At 37.0% G+C, this 16,962-nt stretch overlaps 1 protein-coding gene across 2 annotated transcripts in view; it reads left to right on the top strand.

Annotated features, from left to right (window-relative positions):
* LOC125799488 (death-associated protein kinase 2) overlaps positions 1-13,362 on the top strand; it is a 40,758-nt gene extending 27,396 nt beyond the window's left edge. The window contains exons 8-13 of one of the 2 annotated variants that reach the window (XM_049476345.1): positions 275-427; positions 2,112-2,157; positions 4,740-4,829; positions 8,180-8,266; positions 9,152-9,188; positions 9,374-9,463. In XM_049476345.1, the coding sequence (XP_049332302.1) occupies positions 275-427; positions 2,112-2,157; positions 4,740-4,829; positions 8,180-8,266; positions 9,152-9,154 (379 nt within the window). In that variant the 3' untranslated portion in view covers positions 9,155-9,188; positions 9,374-9,463. Of the gene's footprint in view, positions 1-274; positions 428-2,111; positions 2,158-4,739; positions 4,830-8,179; positions 8,267-9,151; positions 9,189-9,373 lie in introns of both variants that reach the window. The other variant, XM_049476344.1, reaches the window with a different exon arrangement.
* Positions 13,363-16,962: the final 3,600 nt, after the last annotated feature.

The raw sequence follows: 16,962 nt of genomic DNA, 5'->3' as shown, positions 1-16,962 counted from the left end.
TCACTTTACAAAATGAACTAATCATGCAACCCCACAAGCAGCACAGGGAGCGGATAGTTTCCAAACTTGCGTCCGCTTGAAGCAAATGTTGAATTAACTGAAATTCAAGTTTACTCTCTACCTATTGACTATTTAAAACTTATCTGAAAGTACAGGGCTGCTATAGTGCTCTATTGATCGAGTATATGGTTGTGCAGCACAATCTTCACAAAGGCAGTGTGTATTGCACTTTCTGTAGTATTTTTGATAAAGTGTTGCTTTTTTCACCTCTCAGGCTGAGTGGTTTATCACCGTTCCAAGGAGAGACGGATGAGGAGACGCTGAAGAACATTGTGGCATTGACCTACGAGTTTGAGCCACACTATTTCAGCCGCACCAGCTCTATGGCCAAAGATTTTATACAGAAGCTGCTGGTCAAAGATCAGAGGTAACTAACACATAGCACACACACTAATTTTTTCATTATAACAGCATGTTTTATTGTTTTTCATTCTTTCATTTACTGTTATTATCTAGTAAATGCTCTGCTCAGTGTCTATAAGACCTATACTACCAAAACAGTTTTAAAATTCAATGTTTTTAGTAAAAGCAGTGGTTAAATATAGAACTGTGACAGCTCAAACAATATCTGGATGCTTACATGGCAAAAATGCTCTTTGCATTGTTGAAAAACCTTCAGTACATGGTTCCAAATAGAACCTATTTTTCCCCATAGTAATACAGAATTATCTGAATTATTTCAGATTTTCTGGTTTTAAAGAAACACCCTTACACCCTGTGTAAGGCATGTTGCGGTGCTCATTGCTATCTTGCTCCTCGCAAACAGTCTATATTCATGCCTTACACCTGCGTCCTTAAATAGCGAAGTTTAGGACAATAACTACAAATATAACTACAACAATGGGCATGGTGGTCTGGAAGTAAAGTGTGTTCAGGTAAATTACTGATGTACTGCTATCTTGGTGGTAGGAAAACACAGGTGTGCCACTGACTGATTAAAACCTTGACAACAGTAAACCATCAGACGTCCATTCCTAAGTGGGTGTGCCGTGTGAACACGCTGCAGTGCACAAAAACAACTTTTACATCGACTATAAATAGAATACTAAATAAAATAACATTGTTCCCGTAAATTACCTGCTTGACCACCTTGCAGGTCATTTTCTTTTGCTGAGAAGCGCAGATGCACTGCACTGTTAAACTAGCAATCCCCAAGTCAGTGCGCACCGGTCTATTAAAGGTAATGGCAAATGACACACTGATCAGTTTAATTTACGTTACGTTACACCCACGATAAATTAAAATAATTAGTACATTCCATTTTTTGCATCCTTAAGATCATTAAAATAGGTCCCTGTGCCTTCATTTAATTGTCTAATTTGAATTTATTTAAAATGCTCTGTTGCTTCCCTTTCTGACTTTCCAAAATGGCTCTCCGCTTGTATTCGGTGTTTAATGAATTATGTTATGATGGTTACATTATTTATTACAGCTTTGTTATTGTTAACACTTTATTGCACTTTATTGCTCTTTAAATGCACTCAAATTAAAACCTAATTACATAGAACAATAGTTTCATAATAAATCATTTAATCATTTAGATTAAGCCTGTTGGAGTCAGCTGTTTTGCTCATGGTTTGATGTCAACAAATATTAAATTATGCTTATATATTGTTTCCACAAATGAAATTAATTCTCATCACATTCAGGTTTTGGTTTTGAATGTTTGTTTTCAGGAATGTGGTGTCAGCTGACAGAGTTTAGAATCTACAGTTTTACAGAAAGGCTCTGCTTGTTTTAATGACTGTGGCAATAACTGAGAGCTAATTAATAGTGAATTAAACTACAATGATAATGTTGTCTGCTGAGAGTTAATTATATAATGATATCACACTCATCTCCTCTGTCTTATGAGCCTGCTGTTGCTCAGATGGAGAGCAGGGGGGGTGTTGCTCTGGGAATTCTGTAAAGTGCAGAGCCATATGTGTTGTTCTAAACAGCTGCGCTTATTTTTACTCTGAGGGAATCATTTGTTTTGCCGATTGGTTAAATTCTTTATTCTGTCCTGTTTTTTGGTTATTGTGTATGTCTGTGTCTGTATCCACATGCAGGGAGAGGATGACTGCGGATGAGTGCTTGCTTCACCCTTGGATTACGGTAAGAAGAAGCATTGAATCAGATAACATGGCTGATATCATTTTATATAGTTTTAAATTTACACTCATCATCACAGAAATAATTTGACAAATTTCTGTCACACAGAAGTACATGTCAGATTGCAATGTTATTCAGAAGGAAGATAAGAATAAGACTCGTATGGGCAACTCTTGGTCGTACTAATTGAGCTACACATACTGAAGTAGTGTGTAACGCATGTGTAACACAACCTGCAGGGGAGAATTAACGCACAGGCTACCTTAGAATGCAGCCTTGTGGCGCAGACAATGATTAGGGCCTGCTGATTGGCCACGTTTTATTCATTTATTTACTTATTTTAACGAAATTTGAACCCCCATTGGTACATTTTAATGATAAACGCTTTGTGAGTTTAGGATTGGTTGGTTTAGGAAGGTTAGTTAAAGGAATATTTAACTGCTGCAGTTGCCTCTGCGTGTTGGTGTGCTGTAGATCTGTTACACCTGTAATTCACTTAAAATTGTGTTAAAAAAGTACAGTAATGGCGCTCCAAAAACAAAAATTCTACTAAAAAGTAAGACCTGCCAGCATGTTTGCATTTTGTGTGCATTTTGTTAACATTTGTGAAATTACAGTAAACCACAAATAAACAAATAAAAGGCAAAATTTTCTATACTTTTGTTTATTATTAGATAAATCCATTTAAAGATCAATTTACAAACTAAATGTTGTCAGAAAATATTGTAAGTAAATTATTAGTGAAATGTCTGGTTTACGGTCACATATAAAATAAAATATCAAAATTATATAAAGGTAAAGTTTGTATACCCTCTCCTGGATCTGAGCTTTAGGTAAGCACCCATACCCATACATTAAAAAATATTTTTGGACTGAATGTTCGCTAATCCACACCCTCCTAGTATATTACCATATAAATATGTTTTTTATTGCAGTAATTGTAGTATATTGTAATCATGGCTATTTGTGGCTCTCATCATTGGCCTCATGTTTAAAGATGACGCAAACTAATCAGACACTCCTGTGAGGTGAAAGCTGAGGCCAGTAAAGCTGCTGACAGGATATTTCTAAACAGGCATCTCAACACAAGCTTTTACAAAGTGAAAGAAAGACCCAGAGCCACAACAAACATTCTTAAATAAGCCTTTTGCAAAAGCACATGCATACACCATAATACCCACATGGTTTATATTTAAATATTTAGAACAATCTCAGTCTCATGTCATCTAAAACAAGTCTGACGAAATTATCTGGCCATAAACCCCTTAAAAATAGTCTGATTTAAGACATTTTTCATATCATCTTGTAAAAAAACCTTGTGAAATCTTTCCTCATGTCTTGTTTTGGTGGGTAAAATGGGATAATCTGACTCATAGCTTCACAACAGTAGCAGAATATATGAATAAATGTGAAATGAATGATAAAACATTTAAAAAGAAAGTAATTTATTAAGTAGAGTGTGCTCTGCTTACGACAGTCATGATGGTGTAGAGATAATGTGGGTCACACCAAACTGAGATACTGCCTAGATACAGTTTTAGTTTTAGTAAACACACTTGCCCGTCTTTAAGTGGATCCCTTTAGTTTGGTATTTTTTTCATTATATGAATCAGAGCCCTCAGGCTCTACTGTTTTCTCTGCTTCTGTTTCCAAATGTGCTGCACACACTTCTAATAAAGATTGACAGCCATGTGGCATGTTAGGCAGGTTCTTAGTGACTTTTTATGTTCCCATTGGCCAGTTTCACACAAATTATTGAATATAATCCACCAGTTACAGTTGAGAGAGTGATGACAGACACATTAAATCCACCAGTCAGAGAGGAGAGGAGAGGCAGAGCATGGTAACTCATAACTCTGGTTGTGAATTATGTGCCGTTTCATGATTGGACGCATTTGAAAGGGCAGATTCTACTGATTTAAAAAGTGCTAACTGTTAGTATCTATCTGCTCTGTCTCTGCAGAATTATTCATAGAAACACAGGTTTGGCCATAGACAGCAGAGGCTTTCTGCGTTTCCTGTGGTATAATTTTTGGGTGGGACAAATATACCAGATTCTGCTATAGGCCCTTTACCTCAAAAGAACTCCGGTTCTTGAACAAGGCCTTTAAGCTCACAATTCCACCAGTTTTAGTGGAAGCATCAAACTTCACATCAAATGTCATTAACAGAAGCGGTCATGGTTCGCAGTCAAGAACCTAGTGTACTCATATTAGTATATATATTATATTATATTACTATACGTCTCCACCAATACAAAAACAGGACTCGTCAACAGGAGTCAATTTATGACAGTCTTAAACAACTACCCACCTAGTTTCATCCCTTTTGGTTGATTGATGAGTTTAACAGGTTTTTTGATGATGAGTGTATTGACAACATGTTTCCCAGCTCTGGGTCAAAGCTGTTTTAGTGGCATGAGGAGGACCTACACAATATTAATCATGCAATTTTAATGTTTAATGTTTAATGCACCCTAGCATCGAAGTAAGGCTGCTCTAAATTTACCAAAATTAGCAAGTTTAAATTGAACAAATTGTAAATTTTGCGAGTATATTGTCCTGACTCCTCGTTTCTCCTCTTAGCCTCTCACCAGGACGCAGCTGGCCAAGAGGAATCGCTCCTCCATCAACATGAAGAACTTTAAGAAGTTTAACGCTAAGAGGAAGTGGAAGGTAGGTGCTTGTTTGCTCTTGGCTCTGAGTCAGCGTGTGTTCTGTGCCACCGCCACTGCTTTGTGTAAACACCTCCTGGGGACAAAGAAATCGTGCCATGCAGCGCAGTGTGCTCACAGCTTTTGACTAATGACTTCTGATAGCTCCCAACACCCTCTGCTGCCTGCTCAGACTCCTCTAATGCAGCCACTTTAGTGCACTGTGTTCTGTTGTACACTGATCAGCCATAACAATAACACCACCTCCTTGTTTTTGCACTCGTTGTCCATTTTATCAATTGTGATTACCATATATAGGAGAACTTTGCAGTTTTAGCCTATAGTATTTCTCTTTCTCTGCACACTTTAATATTTTATTTTACCCTGTTCTTCAATGGATAAGGACCCTACAGGAGAACAAGAGAGAAGGTATCATTTTTATTCATTTAGGTGGGCCATTTTTGGCACCACAGTGACTGTAGTGAAAGGAGTGGATCAGACACAGCAGTGCTGCTGGAGTTTTTAAACACTCACTGTGTCTACTCACTGTCCACTCGATTAGGCCAGAATCGTACTCAGTGAAAGGACATAAACAAAAAGCAAAGGTTTGTCAAACAGATAAAACAGATAATAAGTGTATAAATGAGGAGGTGATGTTAGAATGCGCATCTATGTCTTTTAATCGAAGCTGAACCAGCATTCACACTTTCTATATAATATGCAATTCAGTCTGAATCACCCCTTTGGACAGTGTATTAGCCTGGAGTGCTGCTGTGTGTCTGCTCCACTGCCTCTCTGCAGAGATGACTCACAGTTCCGAGTGCCATTTGTTTTGTGAGCGAACAGAGACGCCTGCTGTTCATTTGGGAAGTTGCATCAGCCTAACTATACAACCCCCTTAATAAGATCATTATTAAATTACTTAAATCTTGCACTTGGCTCTTTTCTTGGCTCCTGACTTCATTAAAGAGACATACTGGTGAAAATTTTAATTTACAATTGCTACAATCCCACATACCCTACATGTAGTTAAGCAAACAAGACAAATGTATTATTTTTATATTTGCTCTAGGGCAGGTGTGTCCAAACTTTTTTTGTTGGGGGCCAGAAGGAGAAATATATTCATGGGCCACACTCTGTAATAAAACAAATAATTAAATATACCACTTTAAATAATACTTTTTTCCTGATTATTTCATTTAAACACCATTTTACTTCACTTACTATCTTTATCTTTGACAGTGTTGTTTAAACTAAGATTTTTCAAATTGATGTTTAATTTCATGATGTCTCTTAATATTAAACTCCTTAATTACGGCAACTTTTAGACTCTTTGGCCCGTTTTTCTGCGCTAGAAATGCGCACTCTCTCCGCTTTTAGACTCTTTTGCCCCGTTTTTCTGCGCTAGAAATGCGCACTCTCTCCGCTTTTAGAGTCTTTTGCCCCGTTTTTCTGCGTTTTATATATATGTATATATATTATTATTATTTTTTTTTTTCCTAGACAAACAATCATTTGAGGGAGGTATCTCTTTGGAAAAAAGATTAAAAAAATGCATACAAGTATCCTAGAATTTCCCAAATTAATTTATTAAAGTCTGTCCTTACTATAACACATACATTAATTTTAGAGGAAAGAGTACAGTATCTCCCCAACACTTAGCCAGCTAACGTTAGTTTAACCAATGTTAGTAAATGTTAATGAAGGACTGTTTAAACTCACCTCAGCAGCTCTCTGCTGTAGTTTAACTCACCACGGGTAATATAGAAGTCAGTGTTTAAACTGTACAGCGAACAGAAGCAGCAAAGACCGACTGTAGAGTATTTTTGTTAAATGTGTTTGTTTGTGTTTAGTGGACACAGCGCTAATATTAACTTCACGCGCCTCTACCTCTATTTCTCTCTCGCGCGCGCGCGCTGCAAGTCCCACCCACACTGAAACCTCATTGGCCAACTTTAGTAAATTCAGAGTGAGAGAGTGAGTCATAAAAAATATTAGACACACGTCTGATTCGATGTTTTTATTTTTTCTACATTGTAAATAAATACTGAAGTCATCCAGACTATGATGGAACGCATAAGGAATCATGTAGAAACTTAGGTGTTAAACAGACCATAATACTCTGTGAAGTATTTAGGTGCTCTTATTTTATTAGGTGCTGTTAACTTGTGGTTGCTGAGGCTGGTAACCCTGATAAACTTCTCCTGTGCAACCTATTTTGAGGTAACTCTTGGTCTTCCTTTCCTGGGGCAGTCCTGATGGGAGCCAGTTTCATCATAATGTTTTTGATGGTCTTTGTGAATGCACTTGAGGATACTTTTAAAATTTTGTAATTATTTTCGGAAAGACTGACCATTATTATTAAAAGTTTATTTGTTATTTATTCAGTTGAGTAATTCTTACCATAGTATGGATGAGAACATAACTAAAATAGGGCTATTTACTGTATACAATCTCAATCTCAGCACAGCTGTTAACTGAAAGCCATTCTACCTCATAAAGCTGACTGAAAAAATGCCAGGATGTGCTAAGCTTTAATCTACACAAAAGGTGCTACTTTGAAGAATCTAAAATATAAAGCATATTCTGGTTTGTTTAACACTTTTTTGTTTACTAAATAATTCCATAATTTTCTTCATAGTTTCGATGACTTTACTATTATTAATGTACCATGGTCAACATTTAAAGATAATAAAAAAAACACTGAAATTAAGGTGTATTCAAACTTTTAATTGGTACTGTAGTTATGTTTGGGAAGTGCAGCTCTGATGAGTAAAACTCACACATTTATTATTGGCTCCTGGTAGTTGTTAATGTAAAAGTTATTCAAAGTCTTTGAGTGATAACTATTCTTGTTTCATAACCAGGTTTTAAAATCTGGACCATAAATCCAGTTTCCAGTCCTGGAACAAGTTTCATGTAACTGATTGGCCAGGTAGAGTCACACCTACCAAAAATAAAAAGTCCAGAACTGCATGCGGGATTTAATGTCCAGATTTAGAGACCAGTGTTTGAGTAATGTCAACTTAAATATACTAACTACAGTTTACTTAATTTACTTTACTACACTTAACAATGTTTAAGTATACTTTACTTCACTTACATAATTATTTTCAGTATTTTCTGAATAAAGAGACAGAGTCTATGCAATCCGAACAGATTTGTTTTGCGAGTACATTTTTAGTAAATTCTGTGCTATTGGTTGTCTTATCTTTTGTCTTAGCTCTTCCTGTTTCTCTCTAACTCTTTGCCAGTTTAAAAATGCAGTTCCTGTACTATGATTTATGCATGCTCATGATTTATGTTGCTTGTGTAAGTTGTGTAAAGTAGAATTTAAAAGTGTGTGTTATTATTTTTTTATTGTTTTTATAGATGTCCTATAACATGGTGTCGGCCTGTAACAGGCTGTGTAAGCTCAAGTTGGTGTGCAAAACAAGTGCTTTGGAAAAACATGATCTGGTAAGATGTTCACATAAGCAATTATTAACATACTGCTTAATAGGGGTGTAAGGTGGTTCATATAACAATATTTGGTTTTGCAAATCGGTATAGATAAAAAAAAAACACAGTTTTAGTTTTTCTGATACATTTACATGATTGGTGGCAGACAGTGGTTCAGTTTGTTCAGTTTGGGTTGTGCTTGAACCCTGACCACTAGAGCTCCAGACCCTGGAGGTACCACTGCTTTGATTGGATAATAAGTAATCTTTTCTTTTTTTTTATTTGATTTAAACAATCTCAATATACACTGCCTGGCCAAAACAAAAGTCGCCACCTGGATTTAAATAAGTAAATAATGTGGGGTTGATGCTGCAGTTGGTCAGGTCTAGGTTCAGCAACAGTATGTGATGAAAGAATGAGGTCAGCTGACTACCTGAATATACTGAATATAGACCAGGTTATTCCATCAATGGATTTATTCTTCCCTGATGACACGGGCATATTCCAAGATGACAATGTCAGGATTCATGGGGCTGGAATTGTGAGAGAGTGATTCATGGAGCATGAGATCATTTTCACACATGGATTGTTCAACACAGAGTCCAGACCTTAACCTCATTGAGAATCTTTGGTATGTGCTGGAGAAGGCTTTGTGAAATAAATTGGATTGAAAAAAAATTTGTGACATTGCAGAAGCTTATTGAAACAATGCCACGGCGAATGTGTGCCACAATCAAAGCTAAAGGTGCTCCCATGAAATATAAGAGTGTGTGATTTTTTTTTGTGGCAATTTTTTGTTTGGCCATGCAGTGTATATTGAGTTGTTACACCTGTATATTAATACGTTTCATAACGCCAATTTCTACTGCTTTAGGCTTTTAATTCCTTATTGTTTTATTTCAGTAAAAGACTGACTTCAAGTGTAAATAGCTGCATGACTGTAAGTTTGTCATAACCATATTAATTTTGCTTTTCATCTTATTTGATCACCCTTGCCTAATACTCACAGTTTCTGCCAGAAACTGTCCTAATATTGATTGATTACATGAAAAACACAAGTATGAGTCTTTTCTTGCTGCTCTTTTCTCTCTGCTTATTTGTGCTCTACATTTTTGCTTTGTTTAGAGAGAGTGTGAGAGTGACCAGGAGGACACTGAGACCAAAACAGCCTCTCTTCTTCGCCGTCGACTCAGCAGCAGTTCTTAGAGCCGTCCACCGGGAGGAGTTACAACACTAATCCCTTCCTACAGTCCTCCCTGTGACCAACATGGGAAAGAAAATGGCTGATTTCCAGAGGTCTTGTCACTGCTTTCCAAACCTTGTAAAATCTCTATCTTTAGGCCTCGATCTTCAGTGTGTCATTTCCTGAACACCAGCTGTGTTTCCAGCAGGAGACATCACTTCAGAGAAGTGGGACAGGGCTATGACGTTGTCACGGCCACCTCCAAACTAATATGCAAGTTTATTCATGGACTGCTACCTCCGAGATGCTAAACAATGATGCATCAGCTTGAAGCGCCTGAGTAAATCAGGATGGAAGACTTTTTTAAGGATGTACTTGTTGAAATGGTTTGAAATTCTATCCATGCTACTCCGATAACAAACGTTTACACCCTGGAAAACCTGGAAAGGTCTTTGTGGAATTGGAAATAAAAACACAACCAGAAAGTATTTCAGCTCAAGCTCAGTTTCAAACTGCAAGAGCTCCTGTTTATCTGAGAAAGTTCTTTAAGAGCTGTTGAGGAATGGGGAGGTTCCTGGGCTGCGTGCCTTAACTGGTGTAAAGTAATGAAACATTCTTGACCTTTGAACTCAGTAACAGTGATATCACATGTTATCCAGCCCAGGAGACTTTCTCTTTAGTGCCCCACCTAAAGCCGCCATCGGCTTAAATAACACATAAACACGCACACACACACACACATATCTGCTGCAGTGGGCTTCAGCCAAAGGCAGATTTTTGTGGAATTTGGCTCAGCGCCAGGTTGTAACTCAAGGAAAGTGTAGAGGAGAAACACCCAGTGTCTGATTGCTTTGCTTTTGCTTACAGTCTCTTTTATAGTGGTCGTGGTTGTCTATATTCCAAATATCTAAGTGTGCTTTCACACAAACCTTTTTTGTTCCAGACCTTTAGACTTTTTGTTTTAGTCTGAACCAAAATAGTAGATGTAAAAGGTGTTGCAAACCATGGTCTGGTTCCTTTGCAGAACTGAGAAGAAGTAGAACAGAGCTAAATATTATTCAGCATGATGCATTTTGTTTTCTGCCAAATAATTTAACCACTTATAAGCAGGAATAAAAATAATATTTAACAAACATTGCTGCAGATTAAGTCCATATTCCAAAAGAATAATTCACTTTGTGATACAAGTTCCAAATTTAGCATTATTAATGACTTGGACCTGCATTATTGGAAAGGCATGTTAGCCACCTTGAAATCCAAGATGGCAGTATTAAAATCCAGTGAGACCATGTGATAAGTGATGAATGTGAAATAAAGGTTTTCAGTGTAGAAATGTAATAGCTAGACACATTGTGGTGATCTGGGCACTGTATAATGTGTAATGTGTCATGACAAATTCATCAGTGTCCAAAAAAATCGAAAATACTGACTGTATGTGCAACTATACCGTTATCCATGCTAATATTATTATTATCATCATGGACACTTTCATCACCACATTACTAGTCCTGCAGTTGTCGAGATATCAACATTGTTTTAACAGATTGTTCAGTCTCACCTCTCTGTGGAGGTGCAGATTTCATAAAAACTTCTCATTTCTGTTTTTTTTTAATAAGGGATGAATGATGAGCAAAAGTGCACACCCATCTACTGTACTTCTGCATGACCAAATTACACCGTTTCAAATACACTATCTCAGGCCAGGCCCCTGAGGATACATACACTGCTGTTTTGACCCACCCTCTTTTGTCATTTTATTTTTATCCCTCATTCCTCCCATTGACTCCCTTTCATTTTCGCCCAGACCAAATCCCAGTCTTCCTTTTGCCAAACCACCAAACTTGCCTGCACCTCAGAACTGCCTGCAGGTCCTCAATTTATGGCAGGTAACTGAGCCATACTGATCTGCAAGTCCAAAAAATATTACAAAAAAAAAAACTCACAAAACGTTTTTTTTAAATTCAGTGCAAAAACACACTATTTATACAATTAATTGGCTTATATCATGATAACAATTCACAATTTACAATGTCTAAATACAGAATTTAATTTCCCTCAGAAACTTATATTTGGACACAGAGATTATTAAAAATTCAGAGAAAACGAACACAAAGAAAGGTGGCCATCTTGGAAAAAACAGGTCTATAAAAGGATTTGTACCATATTTTATGCTTCTATAACAAAGTGAACGATTATTTCGCTGCAGCACTAAAAGTAATCCTGCATTGTATCTACAATTAATAATGTAAACTTTCTTATCTCAACTGCTTGTGAAAAATCGAAATTAAATCTGATTGGCACACGAGTGCTTATGTTATTGCTTACCCTGCTGGTGGTCTTAAATGTGAAATATTAGGGGGGCTTTTGTAAAAAATGCTTTTAAAAAATCTGTTAAAGCTATGCAAGTGATTCTAGAAATCATAATTGTATGTAGTTTAATCCACATGACCACATTTCCATCCTAAATGCATAAAAACATTGCCTGCACATATAACTGTCTAAGTTGTGAGGTGTTATCTTGTGAGTGAACTTGTGAAACACTGGCCAGCGTGCTTAATATATAAAACACTCCATTTCTGAAGTTGTGCAGGCATTTAACACTTCTCATGGCATCCACAGTGCCACTTGTATAACAGGAATATGTCATAGAAGACATTACAACCTACAGTGGACAGTACAGTGGATGGGTGGTAATGGACATAATAGATCATGTCTGACATGTCTGTAGAATGGTCCCCATTCTACAGAAACACATTCAGTGCATGAGGCCCCATACATATATCCCTCAGAGGTCAGTGCAGCAGTCGTTATGCTTCCATGGGACACGACAAAAAATCATGGGACACCATAATAATACCTGTGTACCATGACATTTCACATGTCAGTGTATACACTGGGTTTATTTGACTGCTTTATAGTATAGTATAGTTAAGTATAGTATAGTGTAGTATGTTTTTTTTAGTGGTTTTGTGCAATGAACCTTGACTGGAGAGCAATGGAATTTTCCCATTGTCAGCAACACTGCATTACTGCATTTCTAATCCCTAGTAATTAAACCCGCTGGGTGGACGCTGTACTTTAGCTTGACCTGCTTGACCTGCAGTTGTTTAGACTCTTTAAAATTAGAGACATTGAGTGAAATAAAAAAAAATATATATATATATATATATATATTTCTAGGTACAAAAAACAACAATATTGTGATGGAAACAAGATAACAAGATGAGCCCAAGCATAGCCATTTTGAACAAGTAAAAATTGACTCAACATTTTAACCTTCATTTGTGCTCCACTTTCCGTTATAGTTCTAATGCCAAGGTATGACAGCTAGCATTAAATGCTGTAAATATGACAGAAATAAAAATGTCCCCTGTAGTTTAAATAGAAGTTAATGATGCAAATTAAAAAAGAGGCCCATGCCCAGATAACATACCCATGTGAGGCATGTATAAGGAAGCCAAATATTGACCCCACAATATTGTCACTGTCCAATGAAAACATGTATCTCCAAAACAGCAACTTTACAGGAGAGAGATAAAACCTTCTTCGCTTTCAATGCACTGTAAACCCATACGTTGTTTCAACTCAAATGATTTAAGTCTGTTTTACATAAAATTAGACATTTCTAAACATTACTCAACTATTTTGAGTTAGTTGAACATTTGTGGGCACATATACATTCAAACTGAGATCTTAGAGTTGAACCCACTTATAATAACTGAGTTTAGTCGTCTTTGGCAGCTTCTTTTCCATCGGCTTCTGTCACAATCTATTTGCATACTGGGTGTGTCCAACAGTTTCTGACACTTACAATCAGTGTGTAGTGATTCCCCCTGGGCTACCTTAGAAATAAATCAACTTCCCTTTTAGTTGTAATAACTTGATGTTTTAATTTATGCTAACTCAAGTTTTCATTCCCCATTTTTTTTTTTAAGCAAACTGGCTGCCTTAAAAAAAAAGCTCAAACTAAAGTGACAAAAGTAAACTCAACTTATCCCGTCTTAATTCAATTTCCCTTTTGGTTGTAATAACTTGATGTTCTAAATCATGCTAACTTAAGTTTTCATTACCCATTCATTGCTTAACATTTTAAGGCAACCGGTTTCCTCAATTTTTTTTTATTAAATTTAACTTATCCGGGCTTACAGTGTGGAAGTCAATGTTTATTTCAGTTCATTTATGAATATTTTTTGACACTGTGTAAGGGACAGTTTATGTGTTCGAATTATGTAGTACACTAAAAGTCAACAATAAGGGAGATACTTGTTTTTCATTGGACAGCAACGATATATATTAGTGATAGAACCAAGAGTGATGAAAGATGAGCCCAATCGAGGTGGTACAATGCAGATTAGGCCTACATGAGACATCTATGAGATTAAGGTGGGCTGTAACAATAGAGTCCATTTTAGAAGCCCAACTGGATCCCAAGAAAACACAAGTACAAGCCCACTTAGAGCTTAGAACCATTTTATGACCAGGTGGAACCCACCTAACCCCATATGAGCATGCTAACTTGGATTTCATTCATTAAAGCCAGTCACGTAGGTGCTGGGAGCAGTCAAATAAAGTATTATACACAGATCATATTGTTGTACTGATACAAGGATGTAATCTGTGCAAACATTACGGCCAATCCTGCAGTAAGATTACTTCACAGATATACGACTGTAAAAGTAATTCCTTTTTAAATAGCTCTGAAGATCTAAAGCTGACTAATCAGCATTTACAGCAGAACTATAACAGCACACGTAACACGTCGTCATTCCCTGAGCGTGAAAGTTCTCACAAGGGATCAGGAGCTCTGTAGAGGAATGTGCATTACTGACCTTTTCCATTGCAGAATCAATATTGACAGTTAGTTACCTACATTTATCTCAGCGCTGATTATGACAAGCTTTCACAGCTGTTATAGCAACTCTATAACAGGGTTATCCTAGAGATAACCTGCAACTAGAACGTCAAACAAGCCGCTGTGAGTGACTTGGAAAGCACTGGGGCATGAAATACAGTACCGTCCAGTACAGTAAAGTTTGGACACCTTAAATTCTGTGTTTTTTCATTATTTTAAAATGTTCTGCATTGTAGATTAATACTAAAGTATTCTAAAATATTGAGATTTTTTTAAAATTAGAATTATTTAGCAAGAAACTAGAATATGTTTTATATTTTAGATTCTTCAAAGTAGCACATCTTGTTTAGATGACAGCTTTGCACATCTTGGCTGTATTTTCTTAGTCAGCTTTATGAGGTAGAGGCACCTGGAATGGCTTTTAGTTAACAGCTGTGCTGAACTTATCAAGAGTTAATTAAAAAAATGTCCTGCCTCTTAATATGTTTGAGAACATTAGTTGTAAAGTTGTGAAGAGATAGAGTTTGTATACAGTGAACAGCTCTATTCATAATGTTCTAATCCATATCTTATGGCAAGAAATACTCAAATAAGTGAAGAAAACAATTACTTTAAGAAATGAAGGTCAGAATCGGGAAATATTCAAAAAGTTTAAAAGTATCCTCAAGTGCAGTCACAAAGACTATCAAAAATGTTATGATGAAACTGGCTCTCATCAGGTCCGGCCCAGGAAAGGAAGACCAAGAGTTACCTCTGTTGCACAGGATAAGTTTATCAGAGTTACCAACCTTAGAAACCGCAAGTTAACAGCACCCCTGATAAGAGGCATCTTAATGATTCCTTATGTGTTCATTCATAGTCTGAATAACTTTATTTATTTAAAATGTAGGGAAAAAAAATATTCTGAATAAATAGGTGTTTTCAAACTTTTGACTGGTACTGCCTGCAATGGCATTTAAAATGAAGTGCTCATGTGTATATAGTTTAGACATGTTAAACTGGATCCGCTATTCTTTTTTCTGGATAAATACAAAACGCTATTTATAATGCCAATAGTAAACTGCAAGATGTCACAAGTAAGTGATGGAGTGGGTTGAGCAGGAAGAGGATCGGCTGATTGTCCTGGTAACACAATAATCAGGAAGAGCAAGTGAGACAGTTTTGGGAAATGTGAGAAGAAGTTAATAAATCTGACCACTACAGGGAGCCCGGGGACAGCAGTTAGGAATTTGTGGGAAGCATATAATTGAGAACATTTTAAGACAATATTCTGAAAATATGATAAACATGATCTGCATGGAATCATCAAGGCCTCTTATAAAACACTGACCGATACTGTTAATTGATTTCTGTTTGGTTTTTTATTTGTGTTTAGTTTTTGTTTTAACTTGGAGCACCAAATGACTAGCTGAGTAGGGGTGCTCTTAGTTCTCGTTTAAGTTTTGGTGCTTTGCATCAGTGACACTGTGCAGTTAATGTGTCACTTTGGCTTTGTTCACACAATAGGAAAAGTGGCCTGAATCTGATTCCAACAACAAAAATTTTTTTTTGACTATTACTGTTTTAATGTAACATATATCTCACTAAGGCCCAGCCACTATGTGCTGAGGATCACTGGTTCGAATCCTCTGCCATCAGCAGCCAGAGTCAGAGAGAGTACAATTGGTCAGCACCATAGACTGTATATAAAGATGGACGCCGTGTCGCCGTTCCCATTCATTCAATGAAAATGAAGCCAAAATCTTCCGCCATTTTGGCGATTCAGAGACCAGAGTCTGCACAGTAGAGACCGGAGGAGGGAGAAAGGCTGTGGAGAGACCGCCTACTCATTTAAATAACCCCGCCCCTGAGGGCTGCCTCGCGGTCACAGACTGCAGAGCAGGGCGGAGCGGAGCTGACGGCCTGTTATTGGTCCCGCCCATAAGCAGCCCTTTTACCATAACCACACCTTTTTTGAATAGAGCCGAATAAAGTTTTAAAAACCGAATTCTGTGGGGATATACAAATTTGACAATATAAGCAGAGGTTACACTAGCTGTTGCATTTAAATAATGGAGGTAGAATTACAGTATATTAGAAAAAAACGTGATTGAAAGTTGTCTGTTTTGCCATTGAAACCTATGGGGATGGGTGGAGTTACACAGCTTTCTGCAGCCGAACAGCAGGGGGCGCCCGACCTGTGGTGGCTTCACTTTTAAGAGACGATGCTCTGTCCAGATATATACAGTCTATGGTCAGCATAGGCATCTGTTGGCTGATGTATTAGAGCTGGGTTGCTGTGCTTTCCTTCAAGTTTGCGGGCTACCTGGTAATGTTGCATCAGCTACAGTTGGAAAAGAGGTAGTGACTGGCTTAATATGTATCAGAAGAGACATTACTAATGATAGGGGAAGTCCTAATGAATGGGTTTGGTAATTGACCTTACAAATTGAGGAGAAAATAGGATACAATTAGATATAAATGATTAGAAAAAAGCATTGATTCACACATAATTATTTTTTTTTTTCATTTTCACCAGCATCACAGGAGCCATCAATGAGTTCCAGTGGTTGACAGCTGGGCCCATCACCAAGATTTGAACTTGTGTGAAAAGGGAAAGTGTATTCAACCATGCCCACTTCTATGTTTTGTGTCCCTCAAACTTTTTACCTTTTGTTTTATGTCCATTTCTGTAGAAAC

This window comes from Astyanax mexicanus, chromosome 3 (assembly GCF_023375975.1).
Source record: "Astyanax mexicanus isolate ESR-SI-001 chromosome 3, AstMex3_surface, whole genome shotgun sequence".
Lineage (NCBI taxonomy): Eukaryota > Metazoa > Chordata > Actinopteri > Characiformes > Acestrorhamphidae > Astyanax > Astyanax mexicanus.
This window is presented reverse-complemented; position numbering and strand designations above follow the sequence as displayed.